This window comes from Camelus ferus, chromosome 8, assembly GCF_009834535.1.
Source record: "Camelus ferus isolate YT-003-E chromosome 8, BCGSAC_Cfer_1.0, whole genome shotgun sequence".
Classification (NCBI taxonomy): domain Eukaryota; kingdom Metazoa; phylum Chordata; class Mammalia; order Artiodactyla; family Camelidae; genus Camelus; species Camelus ferus.
In genome coordinates, this window is record NC_045703.1 from 18,645,237 (window position 1) to 18,668,365 (window position 23,129).

Sequence of the window (23,129 nt, forward strand, 5' to 3'; positions counted from 1 at the left end):
ACCTGTGAATTACAGCTTGCTCTCTAGGTGACCTGTTGGTCACGTTTAAATAAATGAACATCTTAAAATTGTGTTCTTTTTATATTTAAAATTTAAATATATTTTACATATATTTAAAATTATATTGTTAAATTTATATATGTGTGTGTATATATGTATATATATAAATATAATTATAAAATCTCCTTTTTCGTCTGTTGATGGACATTTAGATTGCTTCCATATCTTAACAATTATAAATAATGCTGCTAGTGAATCTTGGGTGCATGTGTCTTTTCAAATTAGTGTTTTCATTTTCTTTGGATATATACCCAGGAATGGAATTGCTGGATCATGTGGTAGTTCTATTGTTAGTTTTCCAAGGACCCTCCATACCGTTTTCTATAGTGATTACACCAACTTACCTTCCCATCAACAGTGTACAAGAGTTCCCTTTTCTGTACATCCTTGCCAGCATTTGTAATTTATAGAATTTTTAAATTTAGTTTTTGTTGAATGAAAGTTTCTTTAATTTCTATAGTACCTTACAGTTTCCAAAAATTTCACACACATGATTTTATATAATCCCATAATAACCGTTTTTTTTCTTTCCCGTACCCCTGTTTTGCTCCTCTTCTCTTTCCCCACTGGTAACCAGTAATTTGTTCTCTGTATCTGTCTGCTTCTTTTTTGTTTTATTCACTAGTTTGTCATATTTTTCAGATTCCACGTATAAGTGATACCATACAGTGTTTATCTTTCTCTCTCTGACTTATTTCACTTGGCATAATGCCCTCCAAGTCCACCCATGTTGCTGCCAGTAGCAAAATTTCATTCTTTTTTATGGCTGAGTAGTATTCCATTATATATGTGTACATATACATATACTACCTCTTTATCCATTCATCTGTTAATGGACACTTAGTTTGATTTCATACCTGGACAGTTGTAAATAATGCTGCTGTGAACTTGAGGTGCATGTATCTTTTCGAATTAGTATTTTACTTGTTTTCAGGTATATACCTAGAAGTGGAATTGCTAGGTCATATGGTAGTTCTGTTTTTAATTTTTTTGGAAACCTCTGTATTTTTTTCCACAGTGGCTGTACCAATTGACATTCCCACTAACAGCGTACAAGGGTTCCCTTTTCTCCACATCCTCGCCAACATTTATTATTTGTGTTCTTTTTGATGATAGCCATTCTGACAGGCGTGAGGTGATATCTCACTGTGGTTTTGATTTGCATTTTTCTGATGATCAGCAGTGATGAGCATCTTTACATGCGCCTGTTAGCCATTGGTATATTTTCTTTGGAAAAATGTCTGTTCAGGTCTTCTGCTCATTTTTAAAAATCAGTTGTTTGTTTTGTTATTGAGTTATATGAGCTCTTTATATATTTTGGATATAAATGCCTTATTGTGGGGTTATGGTCACATCATTTGAAAATATTTTCCTCCCATTCAGTACATTGTCTTTTCATTTTGTTGACGGTTTCCTGTGCTGTGCAAAAGCCTTTTCATTTAATTAGGTCCCATTTGTTTATTTTTGCTTTTGTCTCTTTTGCCTGAGGAGACAGATCCAAAAAAAATATTGCTGGGATTTTTGTCAAAGAGTGTTTTGGGTATGTTCTCTTCTAGAAGTTTTATGGTTTCTAGTCTTACATTTAGGCCTTTAATCCATAAAATTGTATTCTTATTCTCCTTCTCTCAGGATTAAACTTATGCAAATCTAAAAAGAGATTTTTTGGGGGGTAATTTTTTATCTGAGATCTTCCTGAATCAAGTTCTTGTCATGATTTCTTCTTTCTTTCTTTCTTTTGATGGACTTTAAAATTGGTTTGTCATGTTGTCCATTAAGTAATCGTTAAAGTAATGAGGTCTTATTCTGGGTAATTTATTGAATACAATGAAGCAGTTAGTCACTCACTGGGAATTTTTCAAAGGAGGTGGGCCAAGATATCAACCCATTTCTTTTGGTGCACCAGCCTTTAGAGTTGGGTGTTCCAAGGATTTGCTAATCACCAGCTGGCAACTGATTTACAAGGCGGGTAAGATGGGACTCCTGAGTGGTGGCCACCGACTCACAAGCAAGACAAAGTGTGTACCGGCTTCAAGACTTGTCTTTTGTATGTGCATCTTGATGGCAGAGAGACTGCGTGCTGCCCGTGGCATGTTTGCCAGATGTTATCAGTTCTTGACCATCACTTTGGCTTAGCAGCTGGGGACTGCTAAGTAAAATATGTTATTCCAGTTGAATATGTCTGTCTTCCTATTTGTTCTTTTGTCCATCCATCCATATATCCATTGATCCTTCCATCCATCCAATACTGGGCTTAAGCCATCAGTGAATGGGCTAGAATTAACTTCTGAAAGCACTGTTTAGAATTGAGGTTGGGAAACATTTTCTATAAAGGGACAGATAGTAAATATTTTAGACTTATAGGCAATGCTGTCTCTTGCAACGACTCAGTTCTGCTGTTGAAGGACAAAAAACAACTACAGATAATACGTAAATGAATGGACGTGGTTGTGTGCTAATAAAACATTGTTTACAGAAGTTACTTTCCTGCCCCTTGTTTAGACAGTTGGAAGTATCTGACTCAACATAGTTTGTGTGCTACACAAAAAACTTAAAAAAAAAAAATGCTTTTGATGCTTATCTGTTTCCTAACAGCTGTGTCTCAGGTTTGTTAGCTTAATTGTCATCTGTGTTGAGGTTTACCCACAAAAGAAGTTTTATAGGTTTTACCATTTTATTTATTTATTTTATTTAAACATATTGATGATTTAAAACTTACTCATTTCTCTCTGGCACTGGTTATAGAAAAGTCATTGGATTGGAAATATACAAAAATACGAGGACTAAAATTTTCCACCACATCATTGATAACAGCAACATTAAATTGGAGAATTGTTACTTACAAATATGATTTTAAAAACTATATTTTTGATATAAAAACATATCCAAGATATATTGCTAAGTGGAAATGGAGATTGTAGAAGGGTTTTAATTAGTGTGTACAATGTGATTCTGTTTGTGGAAAGAAAACAAGATTTACATATATCTATGAACAGTCAACAGGTTTGAACTGTGCGGGACCACTTGTACTGGGGTTTTTTCAGTAGTAAATACTACTGAATAGTACCATGATCCATGGTTAGTTGAATGTGTGGATGTGGATGTGGAACCAAGGATGCAGAGGGCTGACTGTAAGTTATATGCAGATATTTGACCCGTGGAGGGTCCATGCCCCTATCCTCTGTATTGTTCAAGGATCATATTACAAATATATCTGAAAAGATACTGAATCAGCCAGAGTCCTTAGTTTTCAAGTAGATGAGATCAACTCTCCAATATAAGCAGAAAGATAATTGAAAGATAATATGAAGGATAAGCTCAGAGATCTCTAGAGTACCTAAAAACTAGGCTTAGAGGTCATATATCTAGGTACAAAATTTGACTGCATAGTGGTTTTGCAAAGATGCCGCAGCAACTTTAGTGGACATGGAACTGTAGTCTGAACCATTGGTACCATTGAACCTGGGTGCCAGATCTGCCTCCACCGTTAGTATCTCATGGGTTCTGGATATTTGCTGGTCTCTGGTATCATCAGCTTCCAATTCAAAGGCTGGTACGGATGGTGCATTTAATTGGCAGAGCCCATGTTTTGCGCCCTAGATGCAAGGGAAGCTGGAAAAGTGAATGTGTGGACCTCAGCTTTGAAGTGGACAGGGAGCCTTGCTTCATGAGGATTGTAGGAAGATAATTAAGGGATCTGGACAACAGATAGAATGAGAATTATTCATTGCAGGCACTATGAAATTGTTGGTATTGATTACTTCTGGGCAGTGGAGTTGGAAAGGCTTACTTGGGAGCAGAGAGAACCTTTTCTTTTACTCTTCTGTGCTTTTTGAATTAAAAAAAAAAGGAAATTCATGTGACAATGGTAATAAAAAGACCATGGGGAAAATGAACAAAAGGGAACAACACTTTTTTCCCACCACTTCCATTCTTATTCTACTTCACATAGGCATTCAAGGTTTCCCAGCATAATGGGGCAATTCCATCAATGTCCTATTCAATTTCCCATAAAAATTATCTTACTCTTTCCTCTTGAATTCAGTCAACTCTATGTTACTTGCACTTGGCTGGACAGAGAAATCATGAAATGGTTTTCTCTGGAGTACCAGTGGTTTATTCTTCCTTTTGTCCTGGTGGAGCTGATTTGGTACCTCTCTTTGAGATCTACAGGATTCAGCTTTGAAAATTAAGGTGTTGTCACCTGCCATGGTTGATGAACTGTTCATAGATGCAAGGTGCAAAAATAAAGTATACTTAAAACCTTGGCCCTACTATGTGTGTGTGTGGTTTTTTTTTTTCTATTTTTCAAACACCCATAACTCCTTGATAGAAAACTTGTCTGAGATCTTAATTCCATCCAATAAAGTTTTAGCAGACATATTAACATTTTGTAAACTTTATTTTGTAGAATAGGTTTAGATTGATAGAAAAAGTACAAAGACACTACAGAGTTCCCAGACACCCCAAGCCCAGTTTCCCCTATTACTAACATCTTATGTTTGTATGGTACATTTGTTATAATTAATGAACCAATGTTGATAAATTATTATTAACTAAAGTACAAACTTTATTAAGATTTTCTAAGTTTTTCCCTAAAGTTCTTTTTCTGTTCCAGGATAGCTGATTTGTATTGTACTTTTTAATCTGTGTAGTAATGTCATATTGTAAATGGTGTTTCTGTTATAAATAACTTATGGAATTTGGGGGAAGAATAAATAAAAGTAAGCTTGCCACAGTGAAGTTCATATATTCTTTTATGCACAAATGCCACATGCGAAAAAATAATTAACCTTTCATTTTTTTCCCTTGTTATCTATTCAGTGGAGCAGGTTCCCATAGAACCGTACAACATCCCCTTGTCCCAAGCCGAGGTCATCCAGGAAGGGAGTGATGTTACGCTCGTTGCCTGGGGCACTCAGGTCAGTAACAGTTGTGGCAACGGGTAACGTCCATCTTGTGTTTGGAAGCTCTCATTTTCAATTCTGATCCGATGAAGATCAGAATTACGCCTTGTTTTGTGCTACATCTGTATCTGGTACTGATTTTTGATTGAAGGTGAGATGCCTTTTCAGTCATGTTAAAATATATAGGCGTATGGCGAAGCCATTAAAACTATGTTGAGAGTTTATGAAAATGTATTCACTAAACATACATTCTCTCAAGCACACGTTCCACATCCTCACTACTTGGTGCAGCACGTGACTTACGATCGTCTTTTTCTTCCCATCTGCTGTCCTCTTTCCCGATTACTTGGCTGGCTCTTTGGACCCAGCCAGGGGTCTCGTTATTCCATTCCTTCTCTTTTCGAATGACCTGACCTGCCTCAGCTTTCCCCAGCACTTACTCCCACATGGGTCTCCTGTCCAGCTTTTAAGCCATAGACTTCTATCTTGTACATTACTTCTCCTTCTTTTCTTTTCTTTTTTATCTCGTATACTTCTGTCTCTCCTTCTTTTAAAGAAATGATCAGTTTTGTTTTTTGCAGTGTGAAGGAAATACTTGCTTATTTTAGAAAATTTCTTACCCCACACTGTAAAGAAGATACTGAGAATCATTTGCGATACCACAGCCTCCTGCTCTCTTCTCCTCTTGATTTTTGGCTTGGAGAGCTGTAGTCCCCATGGCTTCTCACCAGCAGGGGGATAACCATGCTGTTGGGTGAGTCACATCCCGTGATGGTGTCCACAGTGATTTTTGCAAACCTCTTCTGCTCTCCTTGAGCCCCCTTTAAAAAATATCCACCCTCAGCATGTGTCCGTGTCTCTCTTTTAATAGGGAAGTTACATGTCTCAGGCATTAACTCCCTCAACGTGCTTTCCCCTCACACCTATTAATTCTGCTGCCAGTCCTTTCCTTTTTCCCTTTTGTCCTGGTCCAAGAAGAGGTATCTGGTTTTCATAGCTTCCTCTCTAAATCTGTTTCAGGATGTATTCCATTTCCCCTTCTCCAGGACTGGGATTAGTCAGCTGGTCCCTCTCTCTCCTGCATCTTCAGTTTCTCCTTCCATGTCCCTTTTATTTAAAAAGCATGTATCTCTTCTCTTTGTAAAAAAATACCTTTTCTCTGTCCTACTTTTTCCTTAAATATCAGTGGATCGCCCTCCTTTTTTTATCACCAAACTTGAACAACTATTTTCTATTATCTGTATTTAATTCTTTAACTACCTTGTCTTCTTTTTTTTTAAACTCATTTCCCTTATGAGTTCTTTTCCCACTAATTAGAACTATTTCTGCTAACATTGATAATCGTCTAGTTGTTAAATCCATCCCTTATCCTGTATTGCTATAGTATGTGACACTGCTACTGTCTCTGTGTATCTTTTTTTAGCTTCTGGAATATATTGTCTCCTGATTTTATTTCTTTTTCTTTAACTATACTTTTTCTTCTTCATCTTTTTTTTTAATTTTTTTTTTTTATTAAGCAATCTCCTCTTCCTCCACTTAACTCTTAAATGTTGGTCATCTACAGGATCCCATGACTTATGCCCTTTACTTCTCTCTCTACATGCTTTCTCTGGAAACTCAACCTACTTGTGTGACTTTGTTTACCTTCTGTGAGCTGATATCTTTGGAATCAGTATCTCTGGCAATGACTGCTCTCCCTTTCTCCAAGAACCTCTTTCCTGCTATTTTCTAGGCATCTGTATGTGATTATTTTGGTGGAATATGGGGTACAACATGTCTAAAACTAATTCAACTTACTTTACAGACCAATTCCTCTGACTTTAAGCACTATCGCGATTAAGGCTGTCAGAACTCAACAATTTTTGTCAGTAGTCCTTCTCTGTATATTTTCCTCCTTATTTCAGGTTCACGTGATCCGAGAGGTGGCTTCCATGGCTCAAGAGAAGCTAGGAGTGTCTTGTGAAGTCATTGATCTGAGGACTATACTACCTTGGGATGTGGATACAGTTTGCAAGGTATGGATATACTGTGGAGAGTATCATTTCCTCAAAATCAGGGACCAGATTTCTTGGCTCTTTGCAAAGAATCAGTTTGAAATTTTGAGCTTTGTGAACATTTTCAACTGATTGAAAACTTTAACATTTACACCCTGAAAGAAGTGGATGCTGAATAATCCGCTTAAGGCTCAAGGAAACAAGTACATTCAGGTTTTTTTTTTTTTTTTTCCTCCCATAGTTATCTGTTTCAAATATTACAACTCTCTGTTCATCATGCAGCCAGCTTGGGTTGAGTCGTGTGAGTTATGGACAACTACAAATGAGAGCATGTCAGGGATGTTGAAATCACTTGTGTTTTTTAACTTCTTATTGGTTATGGTTCAATAAGTTGGGTTTAATATAGCCAGCTAAATGGTTTGGCTGAATTCTCATTTGTCCCCTCTCCAAAAGAGATGGAGATGGATTATTAAAACAAACAAAGAAAACAACTTTCTTTAGATAGCTTTAATACTGTGCCTCACAGTTTGATGTTATATTGTGGGATTCTGGCTGCTCTGATTTACAGTTTTGTATCTAAGTAGTCTCTTGAACTTTGGCGTGTTTAGATTGCTCTGGTTCTTACTATTAATAGGATTCACATAGTCCCCTCTCAAGAATATAGTTTAGTTCTCATTTACTTGGCTATGACTGATGCCTTTCATATTAATATCTAGATAAATTGAGGTACATCTGTTACCATATTGGTATATAAGGAAGGTTAAGCTACTAAACTTTAGGTAACATTGCATGTACTTTTTCTTGATCTACGGTTATAGCAGATGAGTTGTAAGACCTAGACTATGTTACATTTATTATTTTCAAAAGCTTTGGCATTCTTACAGCTTTTGTAGGCTGTTTCTTAGGTTAGTTATGTGAAAATAATCTGCAGCTAGTACTGCTGTAAAAGCATAGCAGAGGATGTCTTTAGGTGAAGATTTGTTTCATAATTTAGTGGAAGATTTACAATAAATGTTCTGTAGACTCACTGGACACTGTCTAAACACTTGAGATGGTTACAAATGGTTTCAATAATATTCTAAGTACTCTTAAGAGCACCATTTTAGGTTGAGTTATTTATAACTGCACGAAAACAATGCTTTTTTGCAGACGTTATTCAAATCAGGTCAGACATTGAATTTTCTTTCAAATAGCCAAATGTCGCAAAGAATGGTTAAACTGGGGCCGATAGCCTTTGGCCCAGAGCAGGCTTCTTGTGTGCAACATGTCTCCCCCACTTGGGGTTTGTATTTATAATGTGACTATAACGTGTTTTTTCGTATGGGGATACGATGCTTTGTCGTGGTGCAGTGGAGGGTACTGATATATGGTCAGGGCAAGTACTTTTAAGCCTATTTTACATATTCATATACATTTTACATTTAAAAAGAATTTATAGCAGTTTACAGTAAAACACAAATATAATAACTCTCCACGTTTGTAAGCATGAAAGTACAGTGAGGAGAAGTAGAGGAAGAAAGAAGTGGGAAATTATATCTGTATCAGTTTGCTTCCGTGGACACCGCCACCCGCCAGCGCCCTTTGGTGAATCTGCTGGTCGTGTCTCTGTGTGATCCCCGAACGTAGCTCCTGTTCCCTAAGGCTCTGCGCTCCTGGAGAGGGTGAAAGAGGAGACCCAAAGCCTCCGCTGAACGGGACAGCGATGCGGCAAACCTCTGCCTTGCTTGCAGCTCTCTTTCCGGCTCGTGCTGGGGTGCTTTCATCATGTTACCTTTCTAGTTGAAGGCCCTCCAGTTGCGCCAGTGAAAGCCAGCTTGTCATTTCTTGATTACTTCAGGTGTACTTGTGCCTCTCTTCGTTGCTGCCCATACTATATCTCCTGTTTTCTTTTCATGTATCAAAAGAGTATCAAAAAAGTTTTTTTTTGATACTTGGCATCTTCTAGCAATTGGAGATGATTTTAAGGAAGAGGGCCCTATACCCAACACTGATATTAAAAATTAGATTTTTAAAAATTTAACTACAATTTGGCTTTTCTTTGTTATCTTTATGAATTCTGTAGTAATCAAGATTTATGTTTATTACCTCTTTCAGTTAGTGCTGTGTTTCATTGGTTGTTTTTGTCTTATGACACAGTTAGATCCCTCAGCGTTTTATTCATTATATGTTAAACTCAGCACGAAGGTGCATCTTTTAGAATACCACATCAAGAAAAGTCTAAAGTCTATTAAAAGTAAAAAATAATTTATCAAACATATGCATTAGCATACTGTGCATAGTAAAAGGACTCTGGAATATTGGTTAATGTAATCTGGATTTAAGTATGCTTTGAAAACATACTCATACTTTTTACTTAAGCCTTGAAGCATTGTTTGGACGTTCTAAGCCTGAACAGCTGCTTAGGGACAGAGAAAGCAGCAGTGATTTAAAAAAAAAAAGAATTAATTTTTAAATTGAGGTGTAGTTGATTTACAGTGTTATATAAGTTTTAGGTGTGCAATATAGTGGTTCAAAAGTTTTATAGATTTTTATACTCCATTTAAAGTTATTATAAAATATTGGCCATATTCCCCGTGCTGTACGGTGTATCCTTGCAGCTTATTTATCTTATACATAGTAGTTTGTAGCTCTTAATCCCTGACGTCTATCTCAACTCCCCGGCCTTTCTCTCTCCCCACTGGTAACTACTAGTTTGTTCTCTGTATCTGTGAGTCTGTTTCCGTTTTGTTTTACTCACTAATTTGTTTTACTTTTTAGGTCCCACATACCAGTGATAACATACGATATTTGTTTTTCTTATGTCACTAAGCCTAATACCTTCCAGGTCCATCCCAGTGGCAGAATTTTTGACTGTTGCTCAGGAGTGCTACAAAATTGGAGACTGGAGTGGGCCTAAAACCCAGAGTCAGTTCTGAACCTGACATAAAGAGCTCAGCTGGAAGCTACAGGAAAGCAGAGTAGAAATGCTGGAGTTTTGAGGTGCTGAAGAGGCAGGGACCTACTCTGGCACCGCGGGGTGTGTGTGGGCGTGGAGTGGCTTAAGAACACCAGTGATGAGCAGTGAAAGCCCTGAAATGAGGCGTAAATTGACACTGACTACTGCTCTTTACTTGGGGATACCAGTTGGTCTCCACTAGAAGCTGAGAATCCAGGTTATAGAACCCGTGTCTCATGGGGCTATAAGAACAGAACTGGAAACTCACAGGGTCTTAAAGACACAGTTAGTCTCCCTCTCAAGATGCTTGCCACATTCTAAAGCTGTGTATGACAGGGCCTAAGAACATAACTGAAAAGCTAAGCCGCCACTCACTTGAGGCTGAAGTGACTAAGACCAATAATGCTCTGAATGGAAAGCTGTGGGGTCAGGTCCTTGATTAGAGGCAGGCCAAAAGTAGATCATCCTCAAAAAACTAAAAATAGACTTACCGTATGATCCAGCAATCCCATTCTTGGGCATATATCCAGAGGGAACTCAGATTTGAAAAGATACATGCACCCCAGTGTTCATAGCAGCACTATTTACAATAGTCAAGATATGGAAACAACCTAAATGTCCATTGACAATGACTATATAAAGAAGCTACTCTGGAATACTACTAAGCCATAAAAAAGAATAAAGTAATGCCATTTGCAGCAACATGGACAGATCTGGCGATTGTCATTCTAAGTGAAGTAAGCTAGAAAGAGAAAGAAAAATATTGTATGATATCACTCATATGTAGAATCTTAAAAAAAAGAAAGAAAAGAAAAAAGAAGATACTAATGAACTTATCTACAAAACAAAAACAGACTTGTAGACATAGTAAACAATCTTATGGTTACTGTGGAGAAAGGAGATGGGAAGGGATAAATTGGGAGTTTGAGATTGGCAATTACTAACAACTGTATATAAAATAGATAAAGAAAAATGTCTTCTGTATAGCACAGGATACTATATTCAGTATCTTGTAGTAACCTATAATGAAAAAGAATATGAAGACAAATATATTTATGTATGTATATGACTGAAGCATGCTGCATACCAGAAACTGACACATTGTAACTGACTATACTTCAATTATAAATAAATAAATACATACATACATAAATACATAAAAAAGAAAAAGAAAGTAGATCAGATCTTCCCAAACCCACATGCAACCTCTATCCCTCTCAGTTCCTTATTGAATTAGTGTAATTTACTTTTCTGCCCAGCAGAACAGGGAGGCAGTCCTCCCATCATCTGGAACCTCTAGGAATCAGAGTTCAATGGAAAATTACTAAGTATATGAATAGACAGGATCATTTGACCAAAAACCAAGAGAAATTAAAGTAATAGAAAGCAGAAACACAAGTGATTCAGATGTTGGAGTTAGCAGACAAAGGCTTGATGATTATTATGTTTAGGAACACAGAGAGAAAAAGGAGTGAAAGAGGTGAGAAGGTAGAGAATTATTCTAGAGAATTGGGGGGAGTGTTTGTAAATGTATGTGTGTGCACGAGCCTGTGTGTCACACATTGTAGAACCAAAAAAATTTTGACAGTAAGAACACAAGAGGTGTGTTTAAAGACATATTAGACTTAGCAGGTGATACGATCAATAACCTAGAAGGTAAGTTAATAGAAAATGTCCAAACTGAAGCACAGAGAGGGAAAAATAGACTAAAACAGAAAACAGCATAAAACACATTTGGGATCTGGTCAAAAGCACTATCCTACATACAATTTGAATAAAGAGGAAGGAGAAGAGAGAGTGAATTGGTCAGAAACAGTATTTTAAAATATTTCTCCTGTGAGCCTCTAATGATATATTCAAAGAAAACCAGACACATTTACGCAATGGAATGACATCTTTTTTTTTTCTTTTTTTGCTTTTATTTTTATTATCATTTACCCACTTTTTTCTAAGAAGCATGATTCCTTATTTAAATGTTTAAATTTATTCTCATGCTGTTGAATGTATTTACTTTGGGCTTTTTTTTTAAACTTTTTTTTAATTGAGTTATAGTAATTTTACAATGTTGTGTCAAATTCCAGTGTAGAGCACATTTTTTCAGTTATACATGAATGTACATACATTCATTGTCACATTCTCTTTCACTGTGAGCCACCACAAGTTCTTGTATATATTTCCCTGTGCTACACAATACAATCTTGTTGAATGACATCTTAAATTGCTGGAGATGCCAACCTAAAATGCTATACCCAGTGAAAACATCCTTTTAAAATTAAGGTGAAATAAATAGTTTAGACAAATAGAAATTGAGAGAATTTATCACCAGTGCATATTCACTGAAAGAAGTACTACCAGGGAATTCTTTAGGCAGAAGGAAAATTATCCTAGAAGAAAGTCAGAATAGGCTCACATCAACTAAAATATTCTTTGTTCTGGGATTCTTAGTGTAAAATTTTTATTAGATTATGATAAATCAAGGATGCATGTTGTAATCTCTAGAGTAACAACTGAAGTAATAGTGAAGTGTGTATCCAGCAAGGGCAAAAGGGAACTATAGGTTAATAAAAATATTTGGTTAGACCAAAAGAAAGAAAGAAGGGAAAATATGGACCAAAAAACAGGTATGTCAGTAGAAAACAGATAGTAAGATGACAGATATAAACCCAAATATATGTGTAATTAAATTAAATACAGGTGAATGAAATAGTCCTAATAAAAGCCTAAGATTGTCAGACTTCATTAAAAAATGACACCAACAAACTTGCAGCTTAAAGGAGATATAGTTTAAATATAAGGACACAGAAAAGTTAGAAAGGGATGGAAAAAGAAAGCTATTATAGTTATACTAATTTCAAATAAAGCTTTCAGGCAAGAAGCATTACTAGAAATAAAGAGGAACATTTCATAATTCCAAAGGGATTAGTCTGTCATGAAGGTGTCACAATCTAAAATCTATTATGTCCTTAAGAGCATAGCTTCAAAATACGTAAAGCAAAACAAACAAAACACAAAGCTGAAAGGAGCTGTAGACCCATCGACAGTTAGAATGGGAGACTCTGACACCCCTCTTAAAGGCTGATCAAACAAGAAGACGGTATCAGTGAGTACAGAAGATCTGAACACTTAGTAAACTTGTGCTAACTGTATACCTGGCTATGCAAGAAATCGTTCTTTTCAGTTGATGATAGAACATTTGTCAACACTGACCAAATGCTCAGACAAATAGAACCTTAACAGATTTCAAAGTTTGACGTCATTAGGAGTATGTTCTCAGACAATAGTAAAATTCAGTTAGAAATTGAGGGAAAATAAAAGACAACTGGAAAATCCCCTACAAATTAAATAATTTATGTTTAAATAACCATGGGTTGTAAAATAAATTGCAGCAGAAATTAGAAAAGACGCTGAACTAAATGGTTATGAACATAACATATCAATAGCTTAAGGATTCAGCTGAAGTCATGCTCAGAGAGAAGTTTATAGCTGTAAACACATATATTTAGAAAACAAAAATAAGAACTAAAAAATTAACAATCTGGGTTTCCATCTCCAGAAAGAAAATCAGGCCTAGAGAAAAATAGAAGAAGTTAAGTGACAAAGAGCAAAAATCAATGAAATAGAAAATGTACAATAGAGAAATTTAATAAAGTAAATTTGAGATCTTTGAAGAGATTAGTATACTTGATAAACTTTTAACAAGACTATTTGAGTAACATACTTGGCAAACCTTTACCAAGACTACTGAAAAAAAATAGATCAAACACAAATGACAAATATCAGGTATAAAGAAGGGAAAATCACAGCAGAGTCTGGACATTAGAAAGGTAGTAAGAGACTATTATGAATAATTTTACAAATCAATTTTGGGTGAAATGGACAAATTCCTGGGAAAATACAAATGTTTCAAAATTAATAAAAGGAGAATTAGGAAACCAGAACAGTCAGATATCTGTTAAAGACATTTAATCCATCTTTATCAAGCTTATACAAGGAAAACTCTAAGCCCATATGGCTTTACTGATGAATTCTTTAAAACACAATTCTTAGCAAACTTTCAGACAGTAGAAGCAGAGGGAAAACTGCCAAATCCTTTTTTTATATGGGCAGCATAATCCTTATATCAAACCTGTTTAGGACTATATAAAGCAAAATTATAGACACATTTTTCTTATGAACAAAGATGTGAAATTTGGAAGCAAAATACTGGAAAGTCAAATCCAGCGATATATAAAAAGCTTAACATGAGGGTTTATTTCAGATATGCAAGGGGTGTATGAAATCACAAACATTCACAAAGGGGTTGATGCAGTTCCCCACGTGAACAAAAAATGGCAAGAACCATCTTATTATCTTAATAATACAGAAAAATAGTTGTTAAAAGTCTATATCCATTCATGATTAAAGTTTCTTAGCAACCTAGAAATGGAAGGAAATTCTATTAATTTGATAAAGAGTGGCTTTATCTTGTTTTATAAACAAGATTTAATCTGATAAAAAGTAGGTTTGTCTGGTAGCTCCGAGTAGCTTTTAAAAAGCCTGCAGCAAAAATATTTCCCAGTGAAATTTTGACAGTTTTTCTCTTGAGATCAAGATTGCAACAAGGATGCCCAGTCATAAAGGCAAGAGGCATGACAATTGTATGGATGGGAAAGGAAGAAATAAAATTTATTCATAGATAGCATGACTTGTATGTAAAAAAGACCTAGTAGAATCTACAGGCAGGTTATTGGAATTAAGTGGGTTTACCAAGGCCCCTGGAAGCATGGTTAATATACAACAATCAGCTGTATTTTTTTATATCAGAAATTGATAATAATTGAAATTGACAATAATTGAAATAATTTTTGAAATTAATTTGAAATGTTATCAATTAAGAAATTGATAATACTTTTTAAAGCATCAAAAAATCAAATACCTAGGGAGAAATCAAGTGATGTGTGTAAGAATTTTAATGCAGAAAATCACAAAATATTATTTAGAGAAATTAAAGAAGATTCAAACAAACCAAAGCACACACCATATTAATTGGTTGCCTTGGCTATTCTTGGCCTTACAATCTTGAAGAAGAATAAAGCTGGAGGACTTCATTATCGTATGTGTTATAGTCAAGAGGTGTTACAAGACTATGGGAATTACAACATCATCTCGGTGTAAAGATGGAAATATAGACAAGTAGAATAGAATAAAAAGTACCCGAAACAGACCTGTTGGTCATCTTTGAATCCAGGACAAAGGTGACATTGCAATTCAGAGAGGGCTGGGTGGACTTTTCAGTAAATGATGTTGTTTTAGTTGGGTACCACAGAAAATAATTATGTTAACCTGTAGAACACAAATGTCAGTCCCAGGAGGACTGTGGATCTAATTGTGAGAGGGAAAATGATAAAGCTCTTGGAAGAATAGGTGAATATCTTTATGATCTTGGGCAGTCAGGGATTTCTTAAGTAGAACAAAACAAAAACTCAAATATTAACATTAAAAAAAAGGCTGACAAAAACTAGACTTCATTAAAATTAAGAATTCGTTCATCAAAAGGCCTCAGTAAGAGAGTAAATTGACACATTTGGAGAAACTTATGGAAATTTATATTCAGAAATATAAAGTACTGTTACAGTCAAAAGGAAAATATAGACATCACAATAGATATATTGGCAAAAGTCTTGAAAAGGTTCTTAGTGGAAGAATATATCTATCGAAATGGCCCATAAACACATGACAGATTACTCAGTTTCTTTAGCCATCAGGGCATGCAAACTAAAGACACAATGTAGTAACACTAAAGACACACCATTCTAGGCAAAAGAAAAGTGCCCCTCAATACGAAGTGTTACTTAGGACATGGAACAACCCATCTCTCATGTACTGTTGTTGGGGAATATAAAGTGGCACAACGAGTTAAAAAAATTGTTGAGCATTATCTGTCTGAGTCGTATGACCCATAATCCACTCCTGTTTATATACCCAACAGAAATGTACGAAAGATAAGTTCAAGAATGTTTGTAGGAGCAGTATTTCGCATAGCCTCACCCTGTAAACTACTTAAATGCCCATCAGCCAGAGGATGGAAACATTATAAGTAAATAGGATATTGATCAGCAATGAAAGTGAATGAACTACAAATGTAATGGAACAATGTTTTTCACCTCACAAACGATTTGACTTAAAAAAGCTAGCCTCAAATGCAGTACACACTGTGTGATTCCATTTATGTAACATGCACAGGTAGACAAAACCAATCTATGGTGTTAGAAGGCAGGTGAGTGAGTAGCGTGTGGTGGTAATAATTGGAAGGGGGCCGTCTGCGTAGGGGATGCTGGTAACAGTTTCTTGTTCTGAGTGTTGGTTAGGTAGGTTCAATTTTTGAAAATTGAGCAGAACCCTCATTTTGTGTACTTTTTTTGTGTTTATGTTATCCTTCAACGGAAAGTCAAAAAAGAAAAAAATGCAACAAACAAAAAAAGCACTGTGCTCCTGTTGATCAATTTCCCTGCATTTGTATTGTACTGGACCTTCCTATAACTCAGGGAGAGCCTTGGTGTGCTCTGGCCAGGAGGAGCCATTCGGCTTGGTCCTCGATGGCTCCCAACTTAGCTCAGCTGTCGCACTGATGAGAAACAGGTGCCCCTAAGTAGGGCTCCTCTTCCCAAGCCTTCCTAGAAGTCAGAACAGTGGTTAAGTGTCGTGGGCTTGAATGGTCTTTCCTGCTGAGATACCGGCCACATTCAAAATGTATTTAGAAGTGAGCTACAGGCTAATGACGCAGTGGTCAGGCACAGAGCTAGGCTTTGAGGTGCTGTCCAGCTTGAAATGAAGAATTTTTTAATGTGTGGAAATTAAGAGAAGCTACCCACAAAAAAATAACACTTGATTTTGGCAGGAGAATGATAAGCTTTGAAAGAAACTCGGAATTTCAAGAATCATACTGTCATTCTACTTAGAACACTGCATTCAACAATGCAAATTTAAGAAATGACCATTTACAAGTCATGGGTGATTTCCACCTGTTTATAGAGAAAAGAAAATTGATGTATAGTTTTGACATGCTTGTACTTTAATTGAAGATGAAATTATGCTAATTATTGAAATAAATAAAGGTTTGCCTTTGCATCTTGGAGTTTTTGATTTTTCTCTCTCTCTTATGCTCTGCTTTCCTACGTCCATTTCCGGAGCAGATCCTCTTGGCTTTGCCTACACAATATGTCCAAAATTTGACCACCACTGCTACTACTGTTACCCTTGATCCTGGTCCAAACCACTGGCATTTCTCACCTGGGTTTTGGCCATAACCTCTTAACCACTGTCTCAGCTTCTGTCCTACCCTTGCCATAGGCAGGGTTGATCCTAGTCCCAGAAAGCCTCAATGGTTTCCCGTTAAACTCAGTGATAAAGTCAAGTTCCTTACCAAGGCTTACAGGGATTTGCCTGATCTCACCATATTCCACACCCCTCTGCCCACCCACCCTTCAGGAAATAAATGAGGTTGACTCTCAGCCAAGTCACCACTGTTAAGTCATCACTCAAATATCGTCTTCTCATGAAGGCCTTCTCTGACCAGCTTACGTAATATTGAATCCCATCCTTCCTGCCAAGACTCCCCTTCACCTCTTCTTTCTTTTTCTCTAGAAAGATTAACACGATCTAACATACTTTGTAATCTTTGTACTTTTGCTCTTTCTTTCCTCGCTAGAAGGTAGGTTCTATGCAGGCAGGGATTTTGTCTGTTGGCTCACTGCTGAATTCTTAGTACCTGAAACAATGCCTGGCCCAGGCCTGGTGCTCAGTAAAAATTTGCTGAGAAATTATTATGAATATCAGCAAGAGCAGGTTGGACAGTATGCTATGAAAACTGTTGTAGTATTGAAATGTTTTGACTTTGGTGCTTTTTCTTACTTGGGGTGCTTTATACGAAAGTTCAAAAAGTAACCCAAGAATATTGCTTTATGAATAAATCCACACATTATTCTAGTGGAAACATATAAGTTTTAGCTTGACCTTGTGTTTTTTTAATAAATTTTAATGGTGTATAGAAATGACTCATTTGAATTCTATTAGAATAGGACCAATATATCTTTTCTAAAAAGCAAAGTGAAATTGACTACAGTAAACATCAGCTGTCGGTAATTTCTGAGAAATGAGTTCTTAAGATAATTCACTTTTCTACAAAGATGAGAGTTACTATTCAGTGTCATAACTTTTGAAACTTCTTAACCAACCTTTTGGATGTCAACATTTCTAAAACCTTTTCACTTAACATTTTCTCAAGGAAAATATGTGTATCATTTCATCTTTTAAAAATAACTGAGTCGAAATGAACTTGGATTGTCTTACTGTTTTAAGACATTTACATTTATTGAGGTCCTTGGCTGTTTACCTCATTGATAGGTTTCTGTGCTTAATTTTTATGGTTTTAAGCCTTTTGAAATTTGAACTTTCTTTTCTATTTTTTGCTGTCACATTATCACCAGCCACGCATGGGATCCAGATGACCAGACTTTATAACTGAGATGTGCATGTTGGCCGGAGAAGACCTGTAATGTTTTCTTATGAATTAAGAACACATGCTTCACTCTTCAAACCTTATGATATCAATTTGGGCTTTCTGAACCTTTCTCTTCTCATTTCCTTGTCTGCGTTGCAGGTGGATCATTGTCATGGAATTTAGAGCCCTAAGAGGTCAGTCTGGGCTGGTTCCCTCTGGCCTTCCTGCTGGTCACAGGGATGACCTGTGAGTTCAGCATCCATCAATCCCAGTAGGCACTGCTTCTGATCAGGGGTTTTCTTTGTCCAAATGCCCTGTGGTACAGGATACTGTCTCAGAGCCTTCCCCTTGCTCCCAAAGTATAATCTAGTTTTTTGAAGTACTTGGGAAATGGGTTTTTTTTTTTTTAAACAAAGGATGTGATTTAAAAATAATCTTCTCTACCCCTTCCAATCTTCTCTCCACCACTCTCCTTCTTCTTTTCTTCTTTTAAACCTAAATTATGTAGCAAAAGATGATGATGGTGGTTCTTTGGCTAAATACTGAGGCTTCTGTATGCAGTCTCAGAGTATTTTGGGGTGAAGCCATCATAGGGTGAGGGCAGGGCCTCAGTGTTAACTATGGTAACTGGAGGACAGGTAACTGGAGGACAGTAACGGGGACAGAAGCTGGAGGTAATTCAGCCAGCTCATAAGGGTGTGACCATGGTTGGGAGGGAGGGCTCAGAGTCCCTAGATTTACCAACCTTTGCTTCTCCTCTTTCCCAGTTGTTTCCGTTCTTGCTTCAAAAGATTTCATTGGGACCCTAGACTAGCCTAAGGCAGGTTCTAGGGCTGGCAGGGAGGGATTGGGGCAGGGAGGTTCTGGGAGCAGAAGGTCATTCCATAGAAAAGGAAAAGGGTCTTCTAGGAGTGGATCTCAGAAGGAGATAGACATTGGTCATCTGGATGTGAGTAATTTTATAGATAAAGAACCAAGTTTGCTTAGTCTTTGTATTTGCACCTGGTGTTAATTAGTGTAACTTTTAGTGCCTAGTGTAAAACGCATTTAGAAGACCCGTAGCACCACTGAAGATAAACATAAAAACGTATGGCTTTTATTTTATGACTTTAATTCTTACTTTGTAGCCTTTAAGTTTGTTTGTTTTTTTCATCGTAGGATTGGTTTAGACTACTGTAGTTTTCATTTTTATTAAGATTTCTAATACCAGTAAGGGAATGTCAAGGTCTACACTGAATGTCTCTAAATTGGTTTTATGGGGAAGCTGGAGAATTTGCTCTTAGAGAATCCATATTGGTTCGTTACTACCAGTTATTTACATTTACTACCAGTTATTTTGATTTCTTGGACTTAATTGAGTAATTCAGTGATTGAATATTAGCTGTTTTGCTTGAGGCTTTAAATTTGTGATGTAAAGGGGGGAAAGTATGAGAATTGAATGAGAAGAAGGAATGAGTACCGGAGGGTGGGGGTTGGGGGTGAGAAGGGGAGCTTATACCTTCTATCACCACTAGAGGCCTCTCTTAAACCAAGTTTCATGGTTAATAGCACCAGGTTTTCATAGTGGGGCCTGTCTCTGTCATTGTAAATTCAGCCTGTTTTATGCTGTAGCTCTGAATAAACAATATGGCAGTACTTTCATTCTAGAGCATATATTATAGTGCAACCCCAGTGTTTTCTTTAATGTATAAATCAGAGCAGCTGATGGTCTATTAGACTGAAAACGTATTAGGGATCTTTCTCATCTTTTCACTTTCATTCTCTAAATAAGCTTTTAGTAGAAACATGTAGTCAAGGAATATGGCAAGATGGAAATTATATGTCTTTCCAACAGTGCAAGGCTATTTAGTTTAAAATTATTACTGATTTAATGTGTTTAAACAGCGAGAGCAATTTATCTTTTTCTAGTAGGTAGACTCTAAAGTTATTTTAAGTTGTATGCTAAAAGTTACATGTATTTTTTTGTGATTATAATAAGCTTCTAATCTCAAAGACATATTTAAGAAGTGACTCAAAAATCTTTTTAGACTTAATATTATCTGGGGTAAAATTTAACTACTTTCCTTTGGGAGTAATAAAAATAAATCTCATTTTTAGTGTGGAATTATTTTGGATGTAGGTTGACCTTGCTGAGAAAGCAAGTAGACAGGGTAGATTTGTCCTGTCTGATGAGAACAGTTCTGGTCGAAAGTAGGAAAGCTGACAATTTGGAACTTGGTTCCACTTTTCCAAGTCATTGTTCCTACTGGGTTTTCTTGGTCGTGATCACAACTGCCGCAACTAGTTAGTTGTTGTACTAACTGGAGCAAGTTCTAGGTTCTGGGATGCTGTATTTGAGATGTGACTAGTACACATATTGCCCTGTGTGGTGGCCATTGGCCAATTCCTCTGAGTTCCACAAGGGGAGGGAAGTTTGTATATTTTGCTTATTGTTGTATCTCTAAGAGTCTTGAAGTGTGTCTAGTATGTGGAAGATCCTCAGTAAATTTTTCTTTTTTTTAAAAAATATTTTAACAAGATAAATGTTTATTAAAATTAATTTAAACTTTCCTTATGTAAGAGTTGTTGATCAAAAAGGTAAGAAATTTTTAAGGCAATACAATATCAAAAGAAAAGCTTTCAAAAAAAACTATGAAACATTCCAGATGATTTCGGTTACTCCAGATGAGGCTTCCAGAATCTAACCTTTTTTTTTTTTTCAGATTCTTGAGGATGATATTGCTCAGTAAATTTTTCTTGAATGATCTTACTGGATTGCAAAAATGACATGTAATAGGTAATAACACTTTGGTTTTTCTGTGAAAGAAATTAAAGGAGAAACTGGTAATTCCTGTAGGAAAAAAAATACACAGTATCACTCCTGCTACCTGGTGAATGTTTGGTATGAATTGTGTTTTAGGTATGTTTTGAGGAAGATTCAAATAAAAACTGGGTTCTGTTCTAGTTTTGTGTAATATATTTTACCCAACAAGGCTTAACATAGTATCTGGTAATTGGTAAATCAAAGAAATTAAAAGGACAGGTTTTGTACCTATCTCCTTTAGTTTTCATGACAGTTCTAATTAGACATCAATGTTGTTATTTTATTTTATTTTATTTTATTTTATTTTATTTTATTTTGTGATATTATTTATTTATTTTGTATTGTATATTGTATTTTGTATTGTATTTGTATTGTATTTATTTATTTTTGTATTGAAGTAGAGTTGATTTACAGTATCGAGTTAGTTTCTGGTGTACAGCAAAGTGATTCAGTCATATTCTTTTTCATATTCTTTTCCACTATAGTTTATTATGGAATATTGAGTATAGTTCCCTATGCTGTATGCTGGGACCTTGTTGTTTATCTCTTTTATGTATAGTAGTTTGAATGTCAGTAGTTTATAGGTGAGGAAACTGAGGCTCAGAGAAGGTAGAATAATGAGCTGTAACCCACACAGCTGATGACAGGTGGGCAGAGCTGGGCTCCACCCAGATCGCTGAACTCAGGGGGCCTGTCCCTTTTGTTTTTCTCATTCTTTTTCTTTTCTTCTTCTTCTTTTTTTTAAATAGGATGCAGCCTCTCAAGTACAGTTTGAGCAGAATTTGTAAATATTTTTCACATGTGATAAAATAACTGTGGCTTGTGCCGTAATTTGGGAGTAACTTGAAAATAGAAAAATGTACTGTCACTAGAAATGTATTTCTGGAGAAGGGTAGTGCTTTTTAGTTCGTGTTGATCTCATGGGCTTTCGGTCAGAACTGTATATATTCTGATTTAATCCTTTTGGTTGTTCTATATGCTCAGAATTATTACTTCCACTTTAGAGAGGAGGAAACTGAGTCACAGAAAGATGAGAAGCGTCCCTAAATCACCCGGCTCATAAGCCGCAGAACTGCAGTTCAATCCCAGCTCTTAAATTCTTGAACCCTTAGAGTTTTGTAGTATGACGGTGCCTCCTGTTAGTTATTTTACAGTTAACTAACTTCATGGTTTAAAAATTATTGTTTTGAGTCTTGCTGATGAAATGCTTCTAAAATTTTTTGTTTTGTTTTTTAGAAGGAGAGGTAATTAGATTTATTTACTTATTTGTTTTTAACAGAGGTACTGGGGATTGAACACAGGCCCTTAGTGCGTGCGAAGCATGCACTCTACCACTGAGCTATGCCCTACTCCCCCTTGAAGTGCTTCTAAATCTGAGCTTGCAACGTCTCGGTAATTTTCTTTCATGTTTGCCCACTCATATAGCACTTCTAAGAATATATAACATTCTTAAATACCGTTTTTACCTTATAAATCATACTACCATATTTTATTTCCTTTGGCATTGTTGTTTTTCTTCTATGTGGAGCCAGAGAGAGCAAGATTAAACTACATAATGACATTTTTCTATTTCTAATCCTTTTTAATGTGTCCCCTTACACAGGCATACCTCATTTTATTGTGCTTCACAGTGTATTGCATTTTTACAGATTGAAGGTTTATGGCAACCCCGCATGGAGCAAGTCTCTCAGCGCCATTTTTCCAACAGCATTTGCTTACTTTGTGTTTCTGTGTCACATTTGGGTAGTATTCTTGCAGTATTTGAAACATTTTCATTCTTATTATATTTGTTATGATGATCTGTGATCAGTGATCTTCAGTGTTACTATTGTGATTGCTTTGGAACACCAGGAACTGTGCCCATGTAAGACAGTGAACTTAATTGATGAATGTTACGTGTGTTCTGACTGCTCCACTGACCAGCTGTTTCCTTGTCTCCCTCTCCTCGGGCCTC

The 23,129-nt window shown here is 36.2% G+C and overlaps 1 protein-coding gene across 1 annotated transcript in view; it reads left to right on the plus strand.

The window, feature by feature from the left end:
• BCKDHB (branched chain keto acid dehydrogenase E1 subunit beta) overlaps positions 1-23,129 on the plus strand; it is a 195,691-nt gene that overhangs the window by 59,143 nt on the left and 113,419 nt on the right. The window contains exons 7-8 of the mRNA XM_032484509.1: positions 4,882-4,979; positions 6,869-6,979. Of these exons, the coding sequence (XP_032340400.1) occupies positions 4,882-4,979; positions 6,869-6,979 (209 nt within the window). The remainder of the gene's footprint in view (positions 1-4,881; positions 4,980-6,868; positions 6,980-23,129) is intronic.